Source organism: Seriola aureovittata, chromosome 20 (assembly GCF_021018895.1).
Source record: "Seriola aureovittata isolate HTS-2021-v1 ecotype China chromosome 20, ASM2101889v1, whole genome shotgun sequence".
In the NCBI taxonomy this organism is placed as follows: Eukaryota; Metazoa; Chordata; class Actinopteri; order Carangiformes; family Carangidae; genus Seriola; species Seriola aureovittata.
The window spans coordinates 14623758-14643760 of record NC_079383.1 but is presented as its reverse complement, the minus strand read 5'-3'; the positions used below and the strand labels follow the sequence as shown (position 1 = coordinate 14643760).

The following is a 20003-nucleotide window of genomic DNA, read 5'->3' as shown; positions in this document are numbered from 1 at the left end:
CCTCCTCACTTTTCCCTGCTAAGGGGAAGAATGAAGAACCAGCCAGAAGCGATCAGGAGCGGAGGGATTCACAAAGATGTGCTGAGGATCTCAAACATATCCTCAACTGTGGACTCAAAACATGAGAAACTGTGTTTGCTAAGGACTAAGATTAAAGGCAAACAGCAGTACCATCCAGATGTCTCGCTAATCACCTTAAATATGCCAATTTATGTGAATCTAAAGAAATAATAACGGCGCTTAAACAAGAAATAAAATTTGGTTTTGGGAGATTGAGCTGATATTCACATCTTCTCTGCTGATAAACAAAAAGTGACACCACTTACTTCCGCCACTGTTGCATCTAGTCTTTTTATAGTCTTTTCTTGATATTGATCAGTTACAGTTTGTACCTTTACATAAGGCTCGAACACACTGGTCCTGCTTTATGATGTGTCTTTCACTTGACGCCTCTTGATGTGTGATGGTTTTGACAAGTGTTAAAGTCAAAAACCGAGGTTGGAACCTCACTGTCAGGTACTGACAGTGCTACTACAATATCATCATCAGTCCTTCACACATAATAACAAACAAAATGTACTCGTGTGTGAACTATTCTTCCTGTTTTCTTGCAGATAACATAGATATTGAAGACATTGTGTGGCTTAGAAGTCACACATTATACAAAGACGCAGGTGGTTTCATTCATTAAAGGCCGGCAGCACTACGTCCTGTAAGAAGTGGCGTGTCATTAGTGTCTCAGTCATCATCATTCAGTGGGTCGGCCAGATTTCGTTGTTTGGCACAACACTTCCGCAGCCTTCATCTGTTCTCTGCGCGCTTCTGTTTTGGATCCGCGCACCGAACATTTGCTGTTACGTCAAACACGTCACCAAGAACAGATGAACGCACAAGAGCGCATATTGAGATAGAGCTGACATACTCACTAATAACTAGTCATGTGTGGTATATGACGTCCAGGATGCTGAAGAATCTGATCGTCTACAGCACTGACACTCAGCAGAAGTCTTAGTATTTCTAATCCTATTTAAAAACGTGTTGTTTATTTAATGAATATGTTTGACATTTAGGCAGTCAGTAGCTGTACATACAGCAGAGAGAAGGAGATATGAGACTTTACGGCCTGACGCTTCTTTAAATGTAAAAACTATCAAAGTTAAATAACAGTGAAGTTCGACCATCAGAGAGCAAATTAGTTAGGGCTCATTTTATTATCAAAGCAAACAGTAAAAGTAAGTATTAAGTATGCTACCTCCCTTTCACCAGGGGTGGTCTGATTCTGAAAAGAAGACCAAGATCTAAACTACAGATGGAACATTTAAAACTAATTCATCTTGGCATCAAAGCAAGCTGGCCAGGAGATGACTGATAAATAAAATAACATATTCCTGGATGTGCCAAAAATAATGTGAATAATTACTTAAGCCCAGCTCGGCTAACAGAACCCGATAGCTAACAGTATTTGAAAGCTAGAGAATGAAAAGTATTTAATAAATATTGAAACATTTTGAATAAAAAAAATAATAAAAAGATAAATATGTGTTTTTTCCCCACATTCACAAATGACAAGCCTGTTTTTCTCAAAAGGCTCTGAATGAACACCAAGCAGATTACTTCAATTACATGTTGGGCAGTATCACTAGTAGCAGCAGCATGAATCATACGCACACACACTCACACACACACACCACTGCTGAGTCACACACACTCTGCCTGCCCTTTGTGTTGTGATGCACGCACATTATCCATCTGAAGTAGACTCATGACGGCTGGCCGTTCGAGGCGCATCGCATGTGTTCCGCGTTCGCATGCGGAAAGCAGGACATCCAACCAGTCTCACAAGCTCTGTAAAGCACTGCAGACCTCAGATTGCCCTTCCTGTGATGCACACAGGATCCTGTACAAATGAAGACTTAAAAAAATAAATAAATAAAAATATTTGACTGCAGCAGGGTTAAGTGAGGTAACAGAAGTTTAACGCTTTGTGATAACAGAATATTTCTCAAATACATGACGAGTATGAATTGATATCGCTATCTGTGGTAAAATATGCTAAATGTGTGCGTCACAGAAACGACCATATCTTGCTCAACTATCTGGGCTCTGCGCTCACCGCTGTACATTTTATTTTGGTGCACTGAAATAACCTAGTTTGGCCTTGAATAGCCCCACTGTAAAGTTCCCACATAACCCAAATGTGGGTAAGACAATACAGAGCATTGTGTTTTAACGGTCTTTACCGCCCCCTACTGGACTCCCTGATAATGTCAGGCAAGAACAATATGAAAGGCCAATCTGCTCTCATAGTTATTTTCGCTCATTCAAGAAAAAGGTAGTCACACTGAAGACACAGGGAGACAGTCCAGATGTGTCCGCGAGTGAATCTGCACCTTCCTCAGTCACGCAGTGTTTTCTTCAGGTATTTGAGGCCCCCCCCCCCCTTTCACACCCGGCCACAGATCCTCCTTGTTTACAGCTGGCTGGTGTAAGCAAGTGTGTTTAAAATGCAGACAAGGCCAGTAAACTTCCCCTAATAACACTGCACAGTTCACAGTCAAAGGCGGCACATTGCATATTCCCTTTCATCTCTCCAGTGCCTCTGAGACAGAGACAGGAGTGGGGTTTTGAAGGGAGGGATGAGGGTTGTAGTCAAAGGAGGGGCATGGCGAAGGGGGTGGGGGGGAGAGAGAGAGACAGCCAGGCTGAATCTCTCATTTTTTGCCCCAGGGGTGTGTGCTGCTGCTGTTGCTCTTTCTTTGTCTGAAGACTGATTAACAGAAAGCATGACTAAAGTGAGTGAATATGAATTGTGTGCACTGACAAAAGCCGTCATTGTCTCAAACCCTCTGCTGCATTTTTACAAGTGTGTGAAATGGAGGGAAACCCAGATAACAGGCACGACAAAGATGTGTTCAGATTGCGTAAAAACACAAATACCACAATGTAAAAATACTCCGGTGCAAGTAAAAGTGCATGCATTCAAAATAAAAGTAAAATGAACTCAAGCATCACGAGTAAAATGAGTCCTCATGTAGAAAGGCTCCTTTAAATATTGTAATGCTATTAATGTTTTAGCTGGTTGTGGTGGCATTCGCTCTAACCACTTATTATACGGTTTTTAATATTTTATGATCTTATTTCATGTTTGAAAGTAAAAGCTTAATGTCTTCAAATCTAAAATAACTAGTGACTGCTAACTTGGGACTACAGCCTTTATGCAGTTGAGAAAAAAATACATTTTTAAAAAGTAGTAGTGAATACTGGTAAATACTAATAAAAGTATTGTGTTTAACAGAATAGAAATACTAAATAACAACATTGTAAGGCAATAGTGTCAATTTTGAGCATGTTCCACTGCCCCCAAGTGGCCAGAAAGCTCATTTAATGCAGCTTTAAGCACATGTAATTTCTGTGCTGTATCTGCATGTGTCCATACATTGACTTAGTTAGGCTTCTGTTAACAACAGTTTAAAGAGCTTTAAGCAAATTGATTTCACATCTTATTTGAATTCTTATAATCAAAAATGTAATTTCACATAAGAAAAAAAAACAAAAAACCATATTCACTATGATTAAACCAAGCAATAATGTGACCAGTACGGTGTGTTTACTTCTAACAAACATGGAAGTTGCGTTTTACATTTTACTCTCGTGGCCTATACATTTCTCCGATGACTGCAGTTCTGTTGCAGTGTGTGTCAGGGGAGGTCTGCTCGGGGTCGGTGTCGATGTCGGTGCGAGATCGCGCGGGAGCAGAGCTTCCTCCTGTTCTTACTTCTTGACCCCCTGAGGGTCAGGAAGTCTTGGAATTCCTGGGTGGAGACGAACATCTACAACACTTGTTCTCAGCTGGCTTTCTAGGACTACTTAACCCCTGCCAGTTGAAATCTAATTTAAGAACTTAAAACCTTTAAAAAGAACAGTAAAAAACGAATTATTTTTTAGGTTATTTTGATAATAAGGCATCCAAACACAGGCACAGACTTAACAGAGGGCTGTGCTGATCACAACATTTTTTATCTTCAAATTTCTGCCATCAAGCAGTTTTCAACATTTCCATTAAAGTGTGTCATTAAAGTCATTTTCTTTGTTTGTTTGGTAGCAATGATGACAAAAGTGCACAAAACTGATAGTGGTGATGTTGCTGCATCCACCGTACTGGACACACTGAATCACTAGGGCCTCTATATGGATGCTGTTTTGTACCGAAGCAAGGATGAGCAACATTTATAATGTAAACCTGTTCCGGTCGACGCAGGAAGTGGTAGGAAGAAATTTTGGAAGATTACAAGCATTACAACCTCGTGCATAACACATCTTTTCAACAATAACTTGGTGCGTATATTTAAACTTTTTTTTGTGATGCATACTGCAGTGTATAATCTAGTTACATGTGATTATTAACCAACATTTAGAAATGAATTACGCCTTTCATCGACACAATTCTCTAAAATAATTCTCTAAAATTTCCTTTTGAAATGCTACAGATAAAAAACACAGCAATGCACATTCAGCATTTACACTGTAAATGTAATTTTGTGTACAGGGAGTGTTTTTGTGCTCATGTGTTTTTTTTATGCTGCATTGTCAATGTGTAACCTGACAACCTCTGTTAATCAGTATCTGTCAAAACTCAGTCCACGCGAAACACCCTCAACGCAACAGGTAATTCTCCTCATTTTCCATTTGTTGTTCTTTGTCTACGTTCCACACTGTGCTGCTGTAATGACCCAACTTCCCCTCAGGATCAATAAAGTTAATCTCATTTCATCTTAATGCATGGTCTGTTGCTGCTCAAAGATCGAGTAGTTACATCTGAGCTTTGGAGGTTTAACCTGACGTCAAACACCGAGGCATCTCCTGAAAACTCGTGTAGAGGCCAAAACACACAATAAGTACTAAAGATGCCCGATATTGGATAAATGTTTTCTGAACTGACAACACCAGTGTCAGTGTTTCAGATTAAAGTCTGTATTACTAACCAGTGTTTGGAGAATTTATGTCCTGTTTGCTACTCTCGACATATTCCTAAATCACTTTACAGTCTGTGGTAATGAGGAAGAAAAAGGACTTTGCTCACATCTTGTGCAAGTCTTGTGATGCTGCGGATCTGCTTCTGATCGTCACACGAGAGCAGACGCTGACTGACATCTGTGAGGTAACTATTCAGTTTAAAAGCTCTTTTTTTCCCCTCATTCACACAGAATATAAATGATGTCTAGTTATTACTTTTGCATTGCTGTTAAATTGTGTAACATCTTCCAAATCATTGTACATTGCTATATCTCACTCGTTCCCAGCTCTGCATTATTGATGTTATAACCTTGGAGTTCTATGGAGTTCATGGGAAAACGTTTAGCTTTATGAGTACATAAAATGTTCACTATTGGTGTTGAGGCGATGGGTGGGGTGGGGGTGGGGGGGTTCATTGCTGGGCTTAAAGAATAAACAGAATAAGTCACCCAGAGCCTGCAGATCCAATGTGTTGCAATAACGGAGATAACGTCATCGATTATTCGCCATGTGTTTTTAGGTCATACAGTTATTTGCAAACCCTGCTCTGCCCGTGACGTGATTTGCCACTTTGCCATGGAATGGAAGAGTAACCTGCGGCGCACCCAGTCACTGAAGAGCGTCGCCTCGTCATGTGACAAGCCCACCTGGACGGAGGCAGGACTGTGGGACAAGAAAGCATCTGTGTCCTCACTAGTCGCAAGGTGAAAAGAAAACATCATCTCTTCCTAAGTGTGTGGCAACAGCTGACCACACTCTCTGCAAGCTTCTACGTGCAGCACTGGAACGTTGGTGGATTATTAATATAACATGGCTGTTGTTTGCATAACAGGTATCAAACTACAGCGGAAGTGAGCGCATCGATTCCATCAACCCCGGTCAATAATGGTGAAGTGAAGCCAAAGCAAGTGTTGAAAGAGGTAAGATATATATATATATTTTTTTTTAGCTGTTTGCACAATTCACAAACAAAGCAGCTTCAGTGTGTGTGTGTGTGTATGTGTGTGTGGGGGGGGGGGGGGATAATCAATGCAGCTGCAGGAAAACATGTATTTTTTTTCTTCTGTGTATCACTGTGTATCAGATATCACCATCTCTTGCGGAGGTTAAAGAGACTCGTCTGGTGTCTCTGATGAGGAGAAATGACGAGAGGGAAGGGTCTCGAGCCGAAACCGGTTTAACGCGCAGTAAGTCGATGGGGAGCCTTCACAGCACCGCCGGCTCCATAGGGGCCCTGAAGGCTCTGTTCGAGTCAAAGGCTAGCGCACGAGACAAGGTGAGGAACGGCTTCAGAGCGGCGGACTTCACGTCGCCTTACAAGGCGGCAGACTTCAGGCCGGTGATGAATGGGGAGAGCGAGGAGGTGAAGAAGTCTGCAGAGGACCAGACAAAACCTACAGCTGATGCGCTGGTAAAGGAAACTGATGCAAAAGAGGATCGAGTGACTCGAAAGGTAAATAAAATGACTGGTTTTACCTTAAAGGACAAATTTTATGGCGAGGTTTAATAAGTGAAGACAGAAATGTGTATTTCTCAACTGATCACAATAGAAAATATTGACTTGGACTCCAGTTTTTACAAATATTACTGATGTAAACAAGCACCAGAAAACATCAGTGACTTGTATTCAACATTCAGTTGTCATCTAGTGTTAGTCTGTGTATGAAGAAACCTCCGTGCAGGTCAGCTGATTGACCGATAGACTGATTTTAAGGCTTCAATCAAATCCATCATTTATCATTTTACTTCCAAAATCAGAATCAAAGCTGCATTCTGTCACATAGAAAGATACACTGTACGTCTACTCATTGTTTCTCTCTCAAGGTGGTGAATCAGACCCAGAGAGAGAGGAGAAAAACAATAGGGGGTATTGATTTCGAGGAACTTGCAGCCTTTCAAGCTGGTGAGTACAACGTAATTTCCTTCTAGATCAAAAAAACATTCATCTCGGTGTGTTCTGTGATGACCCGCCAGCCTGATCACATCGTTCCCCTACCTACTGCCCGGTAAAGCTGGGGAAAGAATGAAGGGTTGAAAGTTTAACTGCACAGGATAGATGGGCATTTGTAAAGTCAAAGAAGGATCTCGCTGTTGAGCAGTTATCAGTAGAACTAAGATTAAAACTTCGTAATGTTTGGTGAGGTGACATTAGATGGCAGCCACAGTTAACACTTTCAAAAACTTAACAAAACAAATAGTGAAAAGCCCAGTCATATACTACATATGACAATAATAGAAACATCTACAAATGAACTCAACATACACACTTCCAGAACCAGTTGATGAGAGCAAGTGATCAACACCATCATGTCCTCGTCAAGGCTTAAAAAACATTCAGATACTACTGCGAAGGACACTCTGCATGTATTAACAGACACGCTGGCAGAGTAACGCAAACACAACAGAATAAAAAGTTCCACGAGAAATTTTGTCTCTAATTCCCCAGGAAAATTAACTATTTAATTTGGTTCGAATTATACTAATTAGAAGACAGAAGCCATGTTCAACTAGTATATTTCCAATTAATTAATTCAAATTTATATAGTCTGTGTACAGCTGGTCAGTTAAACATGCAAAAATGTAAAAATTACTCCATAGACAAGCATCCAATTCAGCACATATGAGAAATGTCTAGCTTCCTCCTTTTAAGCCAAATTCAGTGTCTGACAACATTCCCTGGGAAGCTGTCTCTCCCGGACCTGTGACTCAGGTCAAAGCTGTGGACGGTGCGAATGAAAGGGAAGAGATGAAATGGAGATGAATATCAGCACCGTGACTTTGCAAGAAGCCGTGATTGACTCAACCTGGTGCGGGCATAGCAGGCCACTCCAGAGCAGGACGGAAATAGCCGGCACGCTACAAGTCCTGAATAAGTGCAGGAGGGTGAAAGGGGTCAGCTGTCAGACGGGGGAGAGGGAGCGACTGAAAGTGGCAGAGGCTGCGTTACCGGACACAAACCTACAGCAGCGACATCACTTAGACCAAAACACATTCACACACACTTCAAGGGAAATAAGAAGAAAGGCAAGGGCGCAAGGAATTGGAGGCTGCTCATTTTCTGTGAGTAAAGATTCTGCATTTTGACCGAATGAGTCCAACTGGAGAATAATCTGTGTGTCAGCTGATTACAAACAACGTTATCTGCATGTCACATGGCTTGCACATGGTCTAACTTTAAAACTTCCTTTTAAAGCCATAAAGTTGACTAACTACAGTATATATTGACGCAGATAATTGCACTTATGACTGATAATTTTCACAGCTATGTGAATGTGGAAATACTAGAGTGTTGACGCTTTCAAAATCACTACAGGCTAATCTAAATGGTTCAGGCAAACGTTCACCAAAGCCTTATCCTAAAGACTTCTTGCTTTATACTCAAATCCCTGTATCTGTTGTGCCGTGTTTCCCTTTACTGGCAGCTGCTGGTTGACCACTCATTTACTATCTGTGCCTTTATGGCCGATGCTAAGACGTGTTATGTGTTTACTTTTCTATGCTTAGTCAACTGTGGCTGCGGTGACTGTGTCTGTCTTTTTAACTCTCAGTATGTGTGTCAGCGGAGTCAGGTATCTGTGCCGCTCCACACACAAGTGGTACATTTATAACTCGACCACACGGCAGCTGTTAAATATCAGCTTAGAAAGAGTGACTGCAAGTGACTCAAAACTCATAACTGTTAACCCACTTGTTTGGGGACATGGATGGGAACACAGGTGTCACTTGCATGCTATTAAAATGAGTCACTTTAAATTCTGTTGAAATCGCCTTTCTCTCAGTCACACGATGTTGTGGTGGCGCTTTATTTTGACACCTAATGCTAAACAGTAAACAAAGCTGCACTAAATTACATCTACTTTTCTCTTTACTCCAGATGCCATCGGATGAATCCGATGGCACATTTATATCACAGCGTTTACTTGATACCACTGTCAACGTGGATGTCAGATATTCAAAAAAAACAAATTTAACACATTAGAACTGCTGTGTCTGATATCCTTGCAGATGAAAAGAGGAGGTCGATTGCAGACTTCAGAGACAGCTCCTTCGTCCAAACCAAGGAGAAACTGTGTGTCTCGGTCAAAGCTATGTCTGCCCTCTATCTGTCAAAGGCCGCACCTCAGGAGCAAACACGCAGTCTTTTCAGAGCGGTAAACATCTCTCTACTCATTATTCATTCGTTAATGGTCTTGGTGTTGTAGAAGAAGTTGTAGAAGTCAGAGTTCATATCCGGAAAACTGTTCTTTAATGTGTAGAATTGTTTGTAACCCTAACTTAATTAGCATTATCTCAGCTATATGATACTTTCACAATCTAGCATGACAAAAAGAGGGGAACTACAAATGTATTTTAGCAGCTACATCTTATGCATTATAATGTTCTGTTATGTTTGTGCATTTGTTAAATTATGAGATTGCATTGCAGGTATTACAAATGCAGCCACAGTGCAATGCAACACAGTACACACAATATGGCAATATCTTCCACATTTATTTTTGACAGTCACATGACAAATCCCACAACATAACACTGAACTATATCATGTAATGATTTCTGAGCAAATTCTGTCAGTCAAGAAGACATCGATTACTGAAGGTTAACTTGAGCTGAAATAATTATTGCTTCCATCCAGGCACAAGATCAGTCATCTGAACCTGGTAAAAGAGTTAAACTAACCAAGGTAAGGTAGAATTTCACCGGACATTTTTGCATGATGGCGTGTGTCGAATTTGCATTGTCGCAATAACATAAACGTCTTCTTCATTATCATATTATCTATAGTTTAAGACCCAAAAATATGACTGCTTTTCTTCAAAACAAAGAAACAGATATTGGATGCCATTCACTCTACATATTCTTTTATTTTAATCCATCATTGTGGTTGCATTTGCTGGTTGCTTTGGAGTTCAACTAACCCACTGACACCTGGTGTGTGGAAAGCAAATGAACTGGCATGATTTGGAAGGTAACATATGGCTCTTGTTGCACGTGTGACCACTCTGGAGCATGAATTTCACTGGATAGCTCGTTTCTGTTACAAAGGACTCAATGATGAGAACATTACTTTGTTCTTCTAAGATGGCCGAAGACTCCCAACAAAGGAAAGATGACCTTCCTCCTCCTCGTTTAGCCGGACATCAGTCAGGACCAGAAGACATCTCTGGTGCACATTTCCAACAATCCATGCCTGCCCAGCTTTCCAAAGAAGAGTTATACCAGCAGCGGCAGAAATGTGAGCTGAGAAGACTCCTGAAGCACACCCACCCAGAGCTGAAGATGCTGGATGAAGTTGTGGACGAGGAGCTCGCTGAGGTTTTGAGCTCAGAGACTGGGGTGACAGCTGGTGAAACTGGATACGAGGGAGAGGTCCTCTCAAGACGCTTGATATTTGAGAACTGTGCCTTGAGTAACAAAATTTCTCATTACACCCCCAAGATTCACATGGCAGATGGAGCAGCGGATGGAGGTGATGTCAGTAAAACGTCAGCAGTGTTTGAGGAGCAAGGGCAGAGGCCATGTAATGAAAGCGTTAAAGGATTTGCGGAGGATGACAAAACCCTTGGTTCTAGTCCAGAACCGAACAGAGAGTGTGATGAGGAGATGATAAGAATAGATGTCCATGCTACCAGGAGGGTATTTGAGAGTCAGTCTCTGAAAACATCAAGGTCAAATCCAGATAATAAGTTGCAAGGGAAAGTTTCTATTTGCGGAGATGAGACAGGGTCAGTCCAAAAACGAAAACACGAGTTGGAAATGAGTAGCAAAGAAAGTCAACACAGTGAAAATAAAAGCAACGCATGCAACAAAAGTCTTGGTTTGACAGATCGGCCCCATGAACAAGGTCCATGTGTTCATATTGTTGGGCAAAGCACTCAAAGTAAGTTTCCTGGCGGGGAAGAGGTTTTTTCTGGTGAAGCAGCCTTTGAGGACAACCCTACAAGTCTTTCAGGTGCAGAAGAATCCGGGGAAATTATTAAAACAAGTGCAGCTCTTCTCAAAAACAACCCGTTCATCACAACAAACGTAGAAAGAGAAAATTCCTGTGTTCATGCATCAAAATCCCAGATCCCAGCTAGTCCCAGTGGGGCTGCTGAGGACTGTCTAATAACTAATGTCAAAAACAGAGCCTATCTGTTTGAATCAATGCCATTTGACAAAATTAGGCATCAGAACAAGGATGAAATTGAGACGTTGGTAGAGAACATCAAGGAAACACTGAATACCCTTTATCGCGTTAATGCTGTACATTCAGATGGCTCGATCATCGAAGTGAACGAGACAATGATTGCTAAAAGGGCTAAATTCACACTATCAGAGAGTGGGCCTGAGATCAAATATGATGAGGTGGCTGAAGGCGGTGCACAAAACTTCATAGTCCAGTTGCTACCACGGGCCCACCTAAAGCCTCAGATCACTTACATAAAGGAGGATAGTAAAGGAATTATGGAGGCCACAGTGGTGAATGTACCTGTGCACCAGCGTCAGTTCACTACCAGCCAAGACATAGAGGTCAAAACTGCCAATGTGGTTCAGCTTGTTGAGGATATTCTCAATCAAGATAACTCTCTGAGGAAAGGAGTGATCATTCAGGAGGATGCCAACAAATGCGCTGAAGTCATTGTTTACTCCCTCTACAACTATTTTGATGAGGAAGATGTGAAAGGTTACAGTGCTCCACAAGGGCATGCTGTGGAGTATGATGAACCAGAAACAGAGAAAATTGATATTACTAAAACAGAAAATCAAGGACTAAGAAAAGGCATTATCGAATCAACCATAAACTGCCTTCTAGAAACTTCTCAAGACCAAACCTGCACAGGATCAATCAGGCCTGAAGTCACAGTAAAAGGGAATGTGAAACTGTTCAGAAGCTGTATTGAAAAGGGAGATCTGGAATATTTGAAAACTCTTCAGGCTGAGCCAACAGTGGAAGAAGAAGAAGTCACTCCGAGCCAAACTGTGGCTGAACAAAGCACAAAGCTTGATCAGGAACTGAGAGGAGATCAATCAGAGGAAAGTTCAGAGTGGATACCAGTGGATGTAAAGAGACTGAAAAGCATGTTCTCTGGAGAACAAAGACAAAACCAAGAAAAGCAAAATATTCATAAAAACCGTGCCCAATCTACCACCATTTCTCATGCATTTACAGGTCAAACTGTGCCACTTGGAAAGACCCAGTCCTCTAAAGAATGCAACATTGGGGTATTCGACCATGGGAAAAGTAAAAATACCTTTTTGGAGTGTGGGGGCCGAGCACAAGAGAAAGTGTGTAACTTCACAACTGAACCACAAGAGTGTTTTCAACATCTTGAGACACAGGATGATGACAGGGTCCACCAGGCTGAATTAGTTCAGGCGGTAGATGACAGTGACGAAATCTCAAACCTCCAAACTGCAATCCACAGCCTCCAACAGGCCACAATCGAGGCCAAATCATTGTATGACTCATCACAAATCAAGAATCAATATTCCCAGGAACCTGTTGTTTCGGTTACAGCATGTGATGTCAAACACTCAAGAACAGAAGCAGGATCACATCAAGAAAATGAGGACCAAAAAGTGGACTCATGCACTGAGCCAAGGTGGGATCAAGTTCCATCCAACGTCACATCCGGATATAAATCAGACCGCCAATATGAAAATACAGAGACATGCCATGCAGACATTAATTCTAACAAACTGCAAACTACTGAGACATGCATCAAAAAGGATCAAAAAGACATGGATGTGGTCCAGAAACACTGTGAGGCTGTGGTTGATAATTTAGAAACATCACCTGCACAACAAGAGGAAGAGGAAGTTGTTTTTCAAGGTAAACTTCAGGCAGCTTTGGACTCCTTGGGGAGATCCAACATTAATGTCACAAGGGGAGATTTCAAAGCAGCTATGATATATAGAAACTCTTCCAAAAATCCCAAAGAAAGATCACAAAATGTGGATGTGGCAGCTGTTCTAAACCCCATTATTGATGAGTGTTGTCCTTTGACTGAATCTAAATCAACTCAAGTGCCATTGAGACAAGAGATCTCCAAGGAAGAGGTGACTGCAGCAAATGCAAAGCCTCAGAGCCAAAGTGAAACCCTAAATAAACCAGCTACAAGTATTGTACCAGAGAAAAGCAAAAGGCCTGTTGGACCAAAGCCCACCCTCCCACCTAAACCGGAGCATCTGAAAGCAAAACAAAGAGATAATCAATCAACCAACACAAAGAATCCTGAGGCAACCCAAACAAAAAATATAAGACCTGAAATGAAAAAGCAATCCAAAGAAGAAACTGTTGCTCAACCCCTGATAACATCAGTGTCGTGTAAGGATGAACATATGAAAGACCTGCCCAAAACGAACAGTGCTGCAGACTCAGGGTCATATTCAGTAGATCATAAAGGTGAAATTATTCAGGTGTCTCAGAAAATTCAAATAAGAGATCAAGTACAAGGCTCAATCGATAACACAGACAAGAATAGTTTTAATCGTCCAGAGGAGAAAAATCCCACAGCAAGAGCGGAAAAACCCCTGGAAAAACCCCCCGTCAGCGAGAATATGAATGAAACAGATGAAAGTCATGTAGATTTTCATGAAGCATGCCAGAAATTTGGAGGTAAAAAGGCATTTTCAGTGAAGAATGCCCCTGTAAAACCAAAGAGAGTAAAAATTGCCCAGCCTGACAACAAAAACCCACAAGATACATCTGGAGATAATAATTCCACTATTCTCGTACATGCAGATTCAAAACTGCAACAGACCATAACTGGTCCATCCTACAATGGTGCAAACACCAGTGGAGAAACTGCTGACAGCAAAGACAACCACAAGAGAGAAACGATACAAGAAAGCAAAGTTGAGATGAGGGGAAAAAAAGGACGAACCGAGACAGAGGACGAGCGCCGACAGCGGCTGTCAGTTCACATGGATGAGATCATGAGGGGGAACATAACAGCAGCCATGGAAATTTTTGACAACTTGCGAAAACAGGAGGAACTGCAGAGCATTCTCGGTCGAGTTGAGGAAATTGAACAGGACACAAGCGAGGTTGATGTGAGGTCTCTGAGGGGAGTATTTGAGAACGTCCCTGACTGGGTTGTCAGCTCCAACAAAATGAAACAAAAAAAGGTAGAAGTGGAACACAGAGAGGAAAAGTCACATTTGAAGGATCACCCTGAAAGTAAGTCCTCAATGGCGCATGTTTTTGGAGATCTTGAGAGAGCCAGTGAGGAAATCATGAATCTAAAAGAGCAGACATTGGCCAGACTTATGGACATAGAGGAAACCATAAAGAAGGCTCTTTATTCTGTCTCTACATTGAAATCTGACTCAGATATTGTTGGTTTATCATGCCTGTTCAAAGAGTCCTTAGGGGCGGCGCAAGGATCCCCATCCTCTGGTAATATTAGCAAAATTAGCATCGGGTCAAGCAGAACAAAATCACTGCAGACACAGGAAAGTGCTACCATAACGGGAAACACAACTCTCCAATCTGGGCAAGGTGCAAGCGATGAAGTATCCTCTGCAAAACAACGAGCAAGTCCCACATCTTCACCTGCCTTCATCTCCATACAGTCAGCTGCTAGAAAGACGGATAAAATAGATGTGGCGCCACCAGAGACCACAATCTGTCCAACATGTCAGCAAAGCCCAAAGACGGAGGAGAAATTCCGGACAACAAAGACCCTGACATGCAACAGCCCTGCTCAAAACAGAAAGAGGGACCCCAGAAAAGGAGGTCAAAAACAATCCACTTGCAGTCCACTTAACCCTCAACGAGAGCTCAGTGTACTTGAGGTTCAGACTGACCGTGACGGAAACAGTATTAAAGGAACCAAAACAGTCACAGAGAACTATGAGCGGACCGATAACTTTGGTAATCGGTTTTACTCATCCAAAACCTCCACTGTTGTCACTACTCAGCCAGAGACAACAACATCATCCACATGTCAGGCAGTGGTCAGCCCGGCTACATGTCAGGTCACAACATACCCAGAAGTTCGGCTGCCGATCAATCAGAAACCTTAGATCAATCACAGACAGGATGCAGTTAGTCACTGTATAGGGCAATGTTTTTCATATTCTTTATGGCAAAGTTGTCATGTAAATAATTTTATTGGCTAAGATATTAATTACGTTGTTTATCATTGCTGGTTTCTTTATTTGTAAGAGGTTGTCATTGATTTGAGATATTATTTATGTTTGAGGATTTTTTTTTCAGCTTATATTCTTAAAAAAGGGTTTTTGACTTATAATTGAAATTAAATACACATTTTTGGTTTTAATTCATGTCTTTGTGTTTGTTGTTATTAATGATGATTATTATATAAAAACATCTTTTTGGTTTAATCAAGCTTAAATCTAACTTTTCTCATCAGTTTCAACCAACTGGTCAAGAGATGTGCTCTGCCTGTCTGAAGCCAGTTTATCCAATGGAAAAAATAACTGCAGACAAATACATTTTTCACAAAACTTGCTTCTGTTGTAAACACTGCAAGAAAAAAATAAGGTGAGATATTACAGCATACTACAGGAAAATCACCTGCAATTCTTATAAATGATTCTCAATATTCGACTCATTTCTCGTTTGTCCCTTCCACACTGATAAATTTCATATTGGCCTAAATATAAGATAGACCTGTTTGTAATCTGACCTCCCTCCTATGCAACAACTGTGAGAAAAAAAAAGAGATAAAGAAAAGAACAATTATTCCATGTAGAGATGTCATGATGTCAGACCTTTGGGAGTCTGAACCAATACCAACGCAATTCCTCAACTCTGAATATCAAATTTGACACCTCAGCAAAAAACAGGAAACAACAGAGGCTGCTGCACACGCGCACATGCACACGCGCACATGCACACACCACAAATATAAAAATATTCATTTAAAAAGTCAGTAATATATTTTGACACACTGAACAGTAACGGCGGTAGCCTGATGATGTTGTGAGCCTAAACAAGCTATTGTGAAAGTTTTGTGTGGAGCTTTGCAACAGATGCTGTCTCAATTCACAAAACCGGAGTAACATGCCAGGACGTGAACATTTTGACACGCGTTGTTAATATAATGTTCATAACTGAAACCCACTCACCACGCATCACTTGCTGCTGCCATCCCACGTGTTGTAGTTAATGTTTACTGTGCCTGCCTTCTCCTTCTCTTTTGAGTTTGATGTCAGACTACACCGCTCGTGGGGGTTATTATACTGCTCTCCTCAGTCCTGGAAGAATAGAGAGTACGATCATCTATATCACCCTTCTGTACCTACTGCAGACATCACATTGTCAGAATTATAGCATTGACTTGGTACCGAAAATGGCCAATCGGTTCTCGTTGTCAGATACCAGAGCCTTTGTTTTCAGTTTACTCGTTTACTGAGAAACGCTGCGGGTCAGACAACACGTGAACAGTCTCAACAACTTGAGCGTGCTTTTAGTTTACCTGCACTTCCTTCTAACCCCCAGCCAATCCTAACGCTCGGCACAGTCCCGTTACTACCAAAGCTGTTTTATAAGTTCAGATGCTTCACTCCTACATACGTCCTTGACGTTTGTGACATCCCTAATACCATATTTAATGCTAACATATTTTTTAAATGCGTCATCAAGGTATCATTATAAAATATGGCAAATCAATTAAAGTAAATATGTAACTTTTTTCATTCCTGACCTCACCCTGTTTTTCAGTCCTATATTCAAACACTTTTCAGAGAAAGTTCTCTGAAGCAGGACCTTTGAAGCACAAAAGATGTTTTCTTACTGTTAGCATTTTTCAGACAGCTTAGCACAGCTGGGAGATAACTCCTGTGGGTTAGACCTGACACTTTTGCAGTTGGTTAACTTAAGCAGGTGTGCAACGAGTGGATGGGTGAAACTTGCTAGGCTAGCAACATATAGCTAAATAATGCAACAGCAAGTTATGGACACACTCCATCAATGGAGAGCACCTGCTTTTGTAAAAGAACACAATTAGAAGAAATATAATTTTATATTTGGGCCAATAGCTACTACAGATTCAAAATATTTAATTGATTAATTAATTTATTGGTTAATTGATTAAATTCACCAGAAGACATGCTTTTTACAGAGAATTTAACAGATTGAAATAACAATCCAACTTTCACAAGACATTTTGAGTTGTTAACCACAGGTGTAAGCAATGACATCGTTAACTGTTAACTGCTGGAAAAGAGCCATCATTAAAGGTGCTGTATGTAAGTATTTGATATCGCTACATAGCCAATGTTAGAATTAGCAGTTGTTTACTCGCCAGCCTAGAGGAAACATTGTGAATTCAGCATCAAACTTAATTCCTGTACTCTCCAAGGGCCGTCTCCCGTGGTTGAAAGCAATGCTAATGTTAACTGTTGTTTTGCTTCTATTTCTATCATTATTTTCTTTGCTGCTGAACATGTCTCGGTTTCTTGTCCTATGGACAGCGCTACTTCTTCATCCTCTCATGTTGGACTGAGGGCAGACCGTACACTACAGTGCCTCACTATCACCTCTTGATGTACAAAGTGGTACCGCGAGACGAGCCAGGGTTAGCTGGTTATCATGCAAACTTCAGTAGATATCTCTGTATACATACATGTATAGATATAAACATCTTTGACATATATCAACAATTTGTTGATAAATTGTGTTAATTTTTGAATGTCTTAAACTAAAATACTTACATGTTGCACCTTTAATTTCATTAGTTCCACCTGTGCTTTTTGGGCTATGATAAGTAAAAAATATAAAAGTTTGGGTTTAAAGAAAAATTTGAACTTCAAAGGAACTATATAGACAATGCAAAATGAAATGAAATGAAATCTACATGATTAATTTACAAAACTGTAAATCCTAGTGAGCTCTAAACCAATCTCACAGCTACGATAACCACAAAAATACCCTTTCTTCCTCCAATCAAATATGGTTATTAATTTGTACTGTAACTCACATATTGTGTTCATTTGTAGCATGCACAATTATGCACCTTTACATGGGGAATTCTACTGCATATTTCACTACCAACAACTGTTCAGAAGAAAAGGGAATTATGATGAGGGCTTTGGACATGCTCAACACAAGAACCAGTGGCTTCTCAGGAATACTGCTGATGTGGTGCATGATGAATCTGAAGCATAAATATACAGTGTAAATGTGAGTACCAGTAAGCGAGGCAAAATTGATCTCCATTATGTATATTTATTGTCATGATCATGAATCATTACGGTGTCTTTTCTCGATTAAAACTGTGTTCTGTTTCTCTCCTCAGCTAATGGGACGGTGACTGTAAGAACATGAATAATCTTCTTGAAGATGTGTTTGAGGCACCATGTGATGCTACTGCCGTCCAAGTTTTACAGTGTGTTCATCTATGTAATGGTAATGATTAACAATGTGTTGACACATAACTCACAATTTAATTGCAACAATGGCTTAATCATTGTAAGAAACTGTGCAGCGTAAGTATGACAGATGCTGACACATGTAATTGTCTTCATTCATTCCAATTTGTTAAATGAATTGCTTTTTAGTTTGCATACATTGTACATAATCATTTTTAATGGACATAAAGTAAAATTGAAAACCAGGTTTTTAAATTTCATTCAAGTATAACAAAGATGTAAAATTGAAAATTAAATTGATTTTAACTACACATACTGTCCCTTGTGCAGGAGGTGTATTTATAGTAATGATTCATCCATCTACTTTTTCCATAATCTGGGTTCAGGAGGATTCTCCATCTCACTTGAGTTTGATATTGTGCTGAAGATTCAGTGTTGAAGGTTTCGACAGCAATAAACAGAAACTTCCAGCAGCAGCGGGGATGATGCCATATATCAGCATATGGTGTAATGGTAGACAGTGAGGATGCACACGAGCACACATGGAGTTTAGTTTAAAACTACTTACTTTAAAAGGGTATAGGCTATAATTTATCAATATAAATATAGGTTAGGATGTGCTGAAAGAGGCAGTGGGAGCCAATATCCTCACTACAGCTATGACTGTTTCTTGACAGAATTGGATGGAACTGTCAAAACAACATAGAGACTTGAGCGTGACAACTGTGTTCATCCTAATGACAACAGTTCATCAGTGTCAGAGAAATATGAAAACCATGCAAATGTAGATGTTGAATGAGAAAGAAGCAAACAACACAACAAGAATGAAGGAAGGTAGGATTGCAAATCGTCAATCATACTACAAAGAGACCAGAGGAGGAAGTTTGTCTATTTTTAGTTCAACTTTCGGCTGAAATACTGTATCTCAACAGATTGCATTGAAATAACTTTTCCTCCTGAGCCACAGGAAGGTGAACATTTAAATTTGCCCAATGCTTTGGTTTATGACTTGCAAGACTAATAACATGTTCATAATTGTTAGCATGCTAACATGGTAAACATTATACCCATTAAACATCAGCATCAGTGTAAATGTGAGCATTTTAGCATGCTAATGTTAGCGTTTAGCTAACTAAGTACAGTCTGACGGAGCCATTAGCATAGCAGTAGACTCTTAGTCTTGCTATTTCGAGTCATTGCATCAACTTCATTAATTTTTCATATTAAACTTTAAGGGCTTATATTCAAAATAAGGCCTTTTTTTAAATTTAGCCTCATGTTTTTCTTTTGGATGTAGAGACACCCCTGAAGTCTCATAAAGTCTATTTAGATCAAGAAAAATAAAATCAGTCATCATCAGTCATTTACCATAAAAAGAAAATCACTTAAAGTCTCTCACAGAAAATGTACAGCGTGAGCAGATGCGGGAAGGGTTTGTACCTGTCAGAAAATGCCTGTACTGACTGTCTGCTAAACATTCTTCTGATCAAGGACCTAGTGAAGTGCTTTTGCTTGTTCTGTCAGCTGGTGGTGTGTTTGAAATCAACTGAGCTTTCATGATGTAGCCTATTTGTATGTGTTGTGTGTTGGGCTCAAATAGCTCAAATATGCACTAAACACAAACATTTAACAAACTGCAAATATAGAATAAGAAAGAATACCTTTCA

At 40.4% G+C, this 20003-nt stretch overlaps 1 protein-coding gene and 1 long non-coding RNA gene across 6 annotated transcripts in view; one reads left to right on the top strand and one right to left on the bottom strand.

Annotated features, from left to right (window-relative positions):
• Positions 1-17975, bottom strand: part of LOC130161518 (uncharacterized) — a 51062-nt gene extending 33087 nt beyond the window's left edge. For 2 of the 3 annotated variants that reach the window (XR_008826165.1, XR_008826164.1), the window contains exon 1: positions 16093-17975. This is a non-coding gene — a long non-coding RNA (uncharacterized LOC130161518). The remainder of the gene's footprint in view (positions 1-16092) is intronic. The other variant, XR_008826166.1, reaches the window with a different exon arrangement.
• On the top strand, positions 4952-18647 carry LOC130161517 (xin actin-binding repeat-containing protein 1). 3 transcript variants are annotated; one of them, XM_056364868.1, is made up of 10 exons: positions 4963-5158; positions 5534-5717; positions 5846-5933; positions 6098-6466; positions 6838-6916; positions 9019-9164; positions 9647-9694; positions 15375-15505; positions 17965-18148; positions 18264-18647. In XM_056364868.1, the coding sequence occupies exons 2-9, from the start codon at positions 5590-5592 to the stop codon at positions 18131-18133; spliced, it is 1158 nt and encodes a 385-aa protein (XP_056220843.1). In that variant the 5' UTR covers positions 4963-5158; positions 5534-5589; the 3' UTR covers positions 18134-18148; positions 18264-18647. The 3 variants fall into 3 exon arrangements, 2 of the variants coding, with proteins under 2 accessions (XP_056220843.1, XP_056220842.1); XR_008826163.1 differs by lacking the exon at positions 15375-15505 and having other exon boundaries at positions 4952-5158; XM_056364867.1 differs by lacking the exons at positions 15375-15505; positions 17965-18148; positions 18264-18647 and adding an exon at positions 10093-15285 and having other exon boundaries at positions 5022-5158.
• The last annotated feature ends 1356 nt before the right edge of the window (positions 18648-20003 follow it).

Excerpts from the sequence above, each read along its gene's own strand:
- LOC130161517 (XM_056364867.1), top strand. The coding sequence starts at position 5,590 with ATGGAATGGAAGAGTAACCTGCGGCGCACCCAGTCACTGAAGAGCGTC. Across the intron at positions 5,718-5,845 it reads GTGTCCTCACTAGTCGCAAG|GTATCAAACTACAGCGGAAG; the intron begins GTGAAAAGAAAA and ends TTTGCATAACAG. Across the intron at positions 9,695-10,092 it reads AAAGAGTTAAACTAACCAAG|ATGGCCGAAGACTCCCAACA; the intron begins GTAAGGTAGAAT and ends TGTTCTTCTAAG.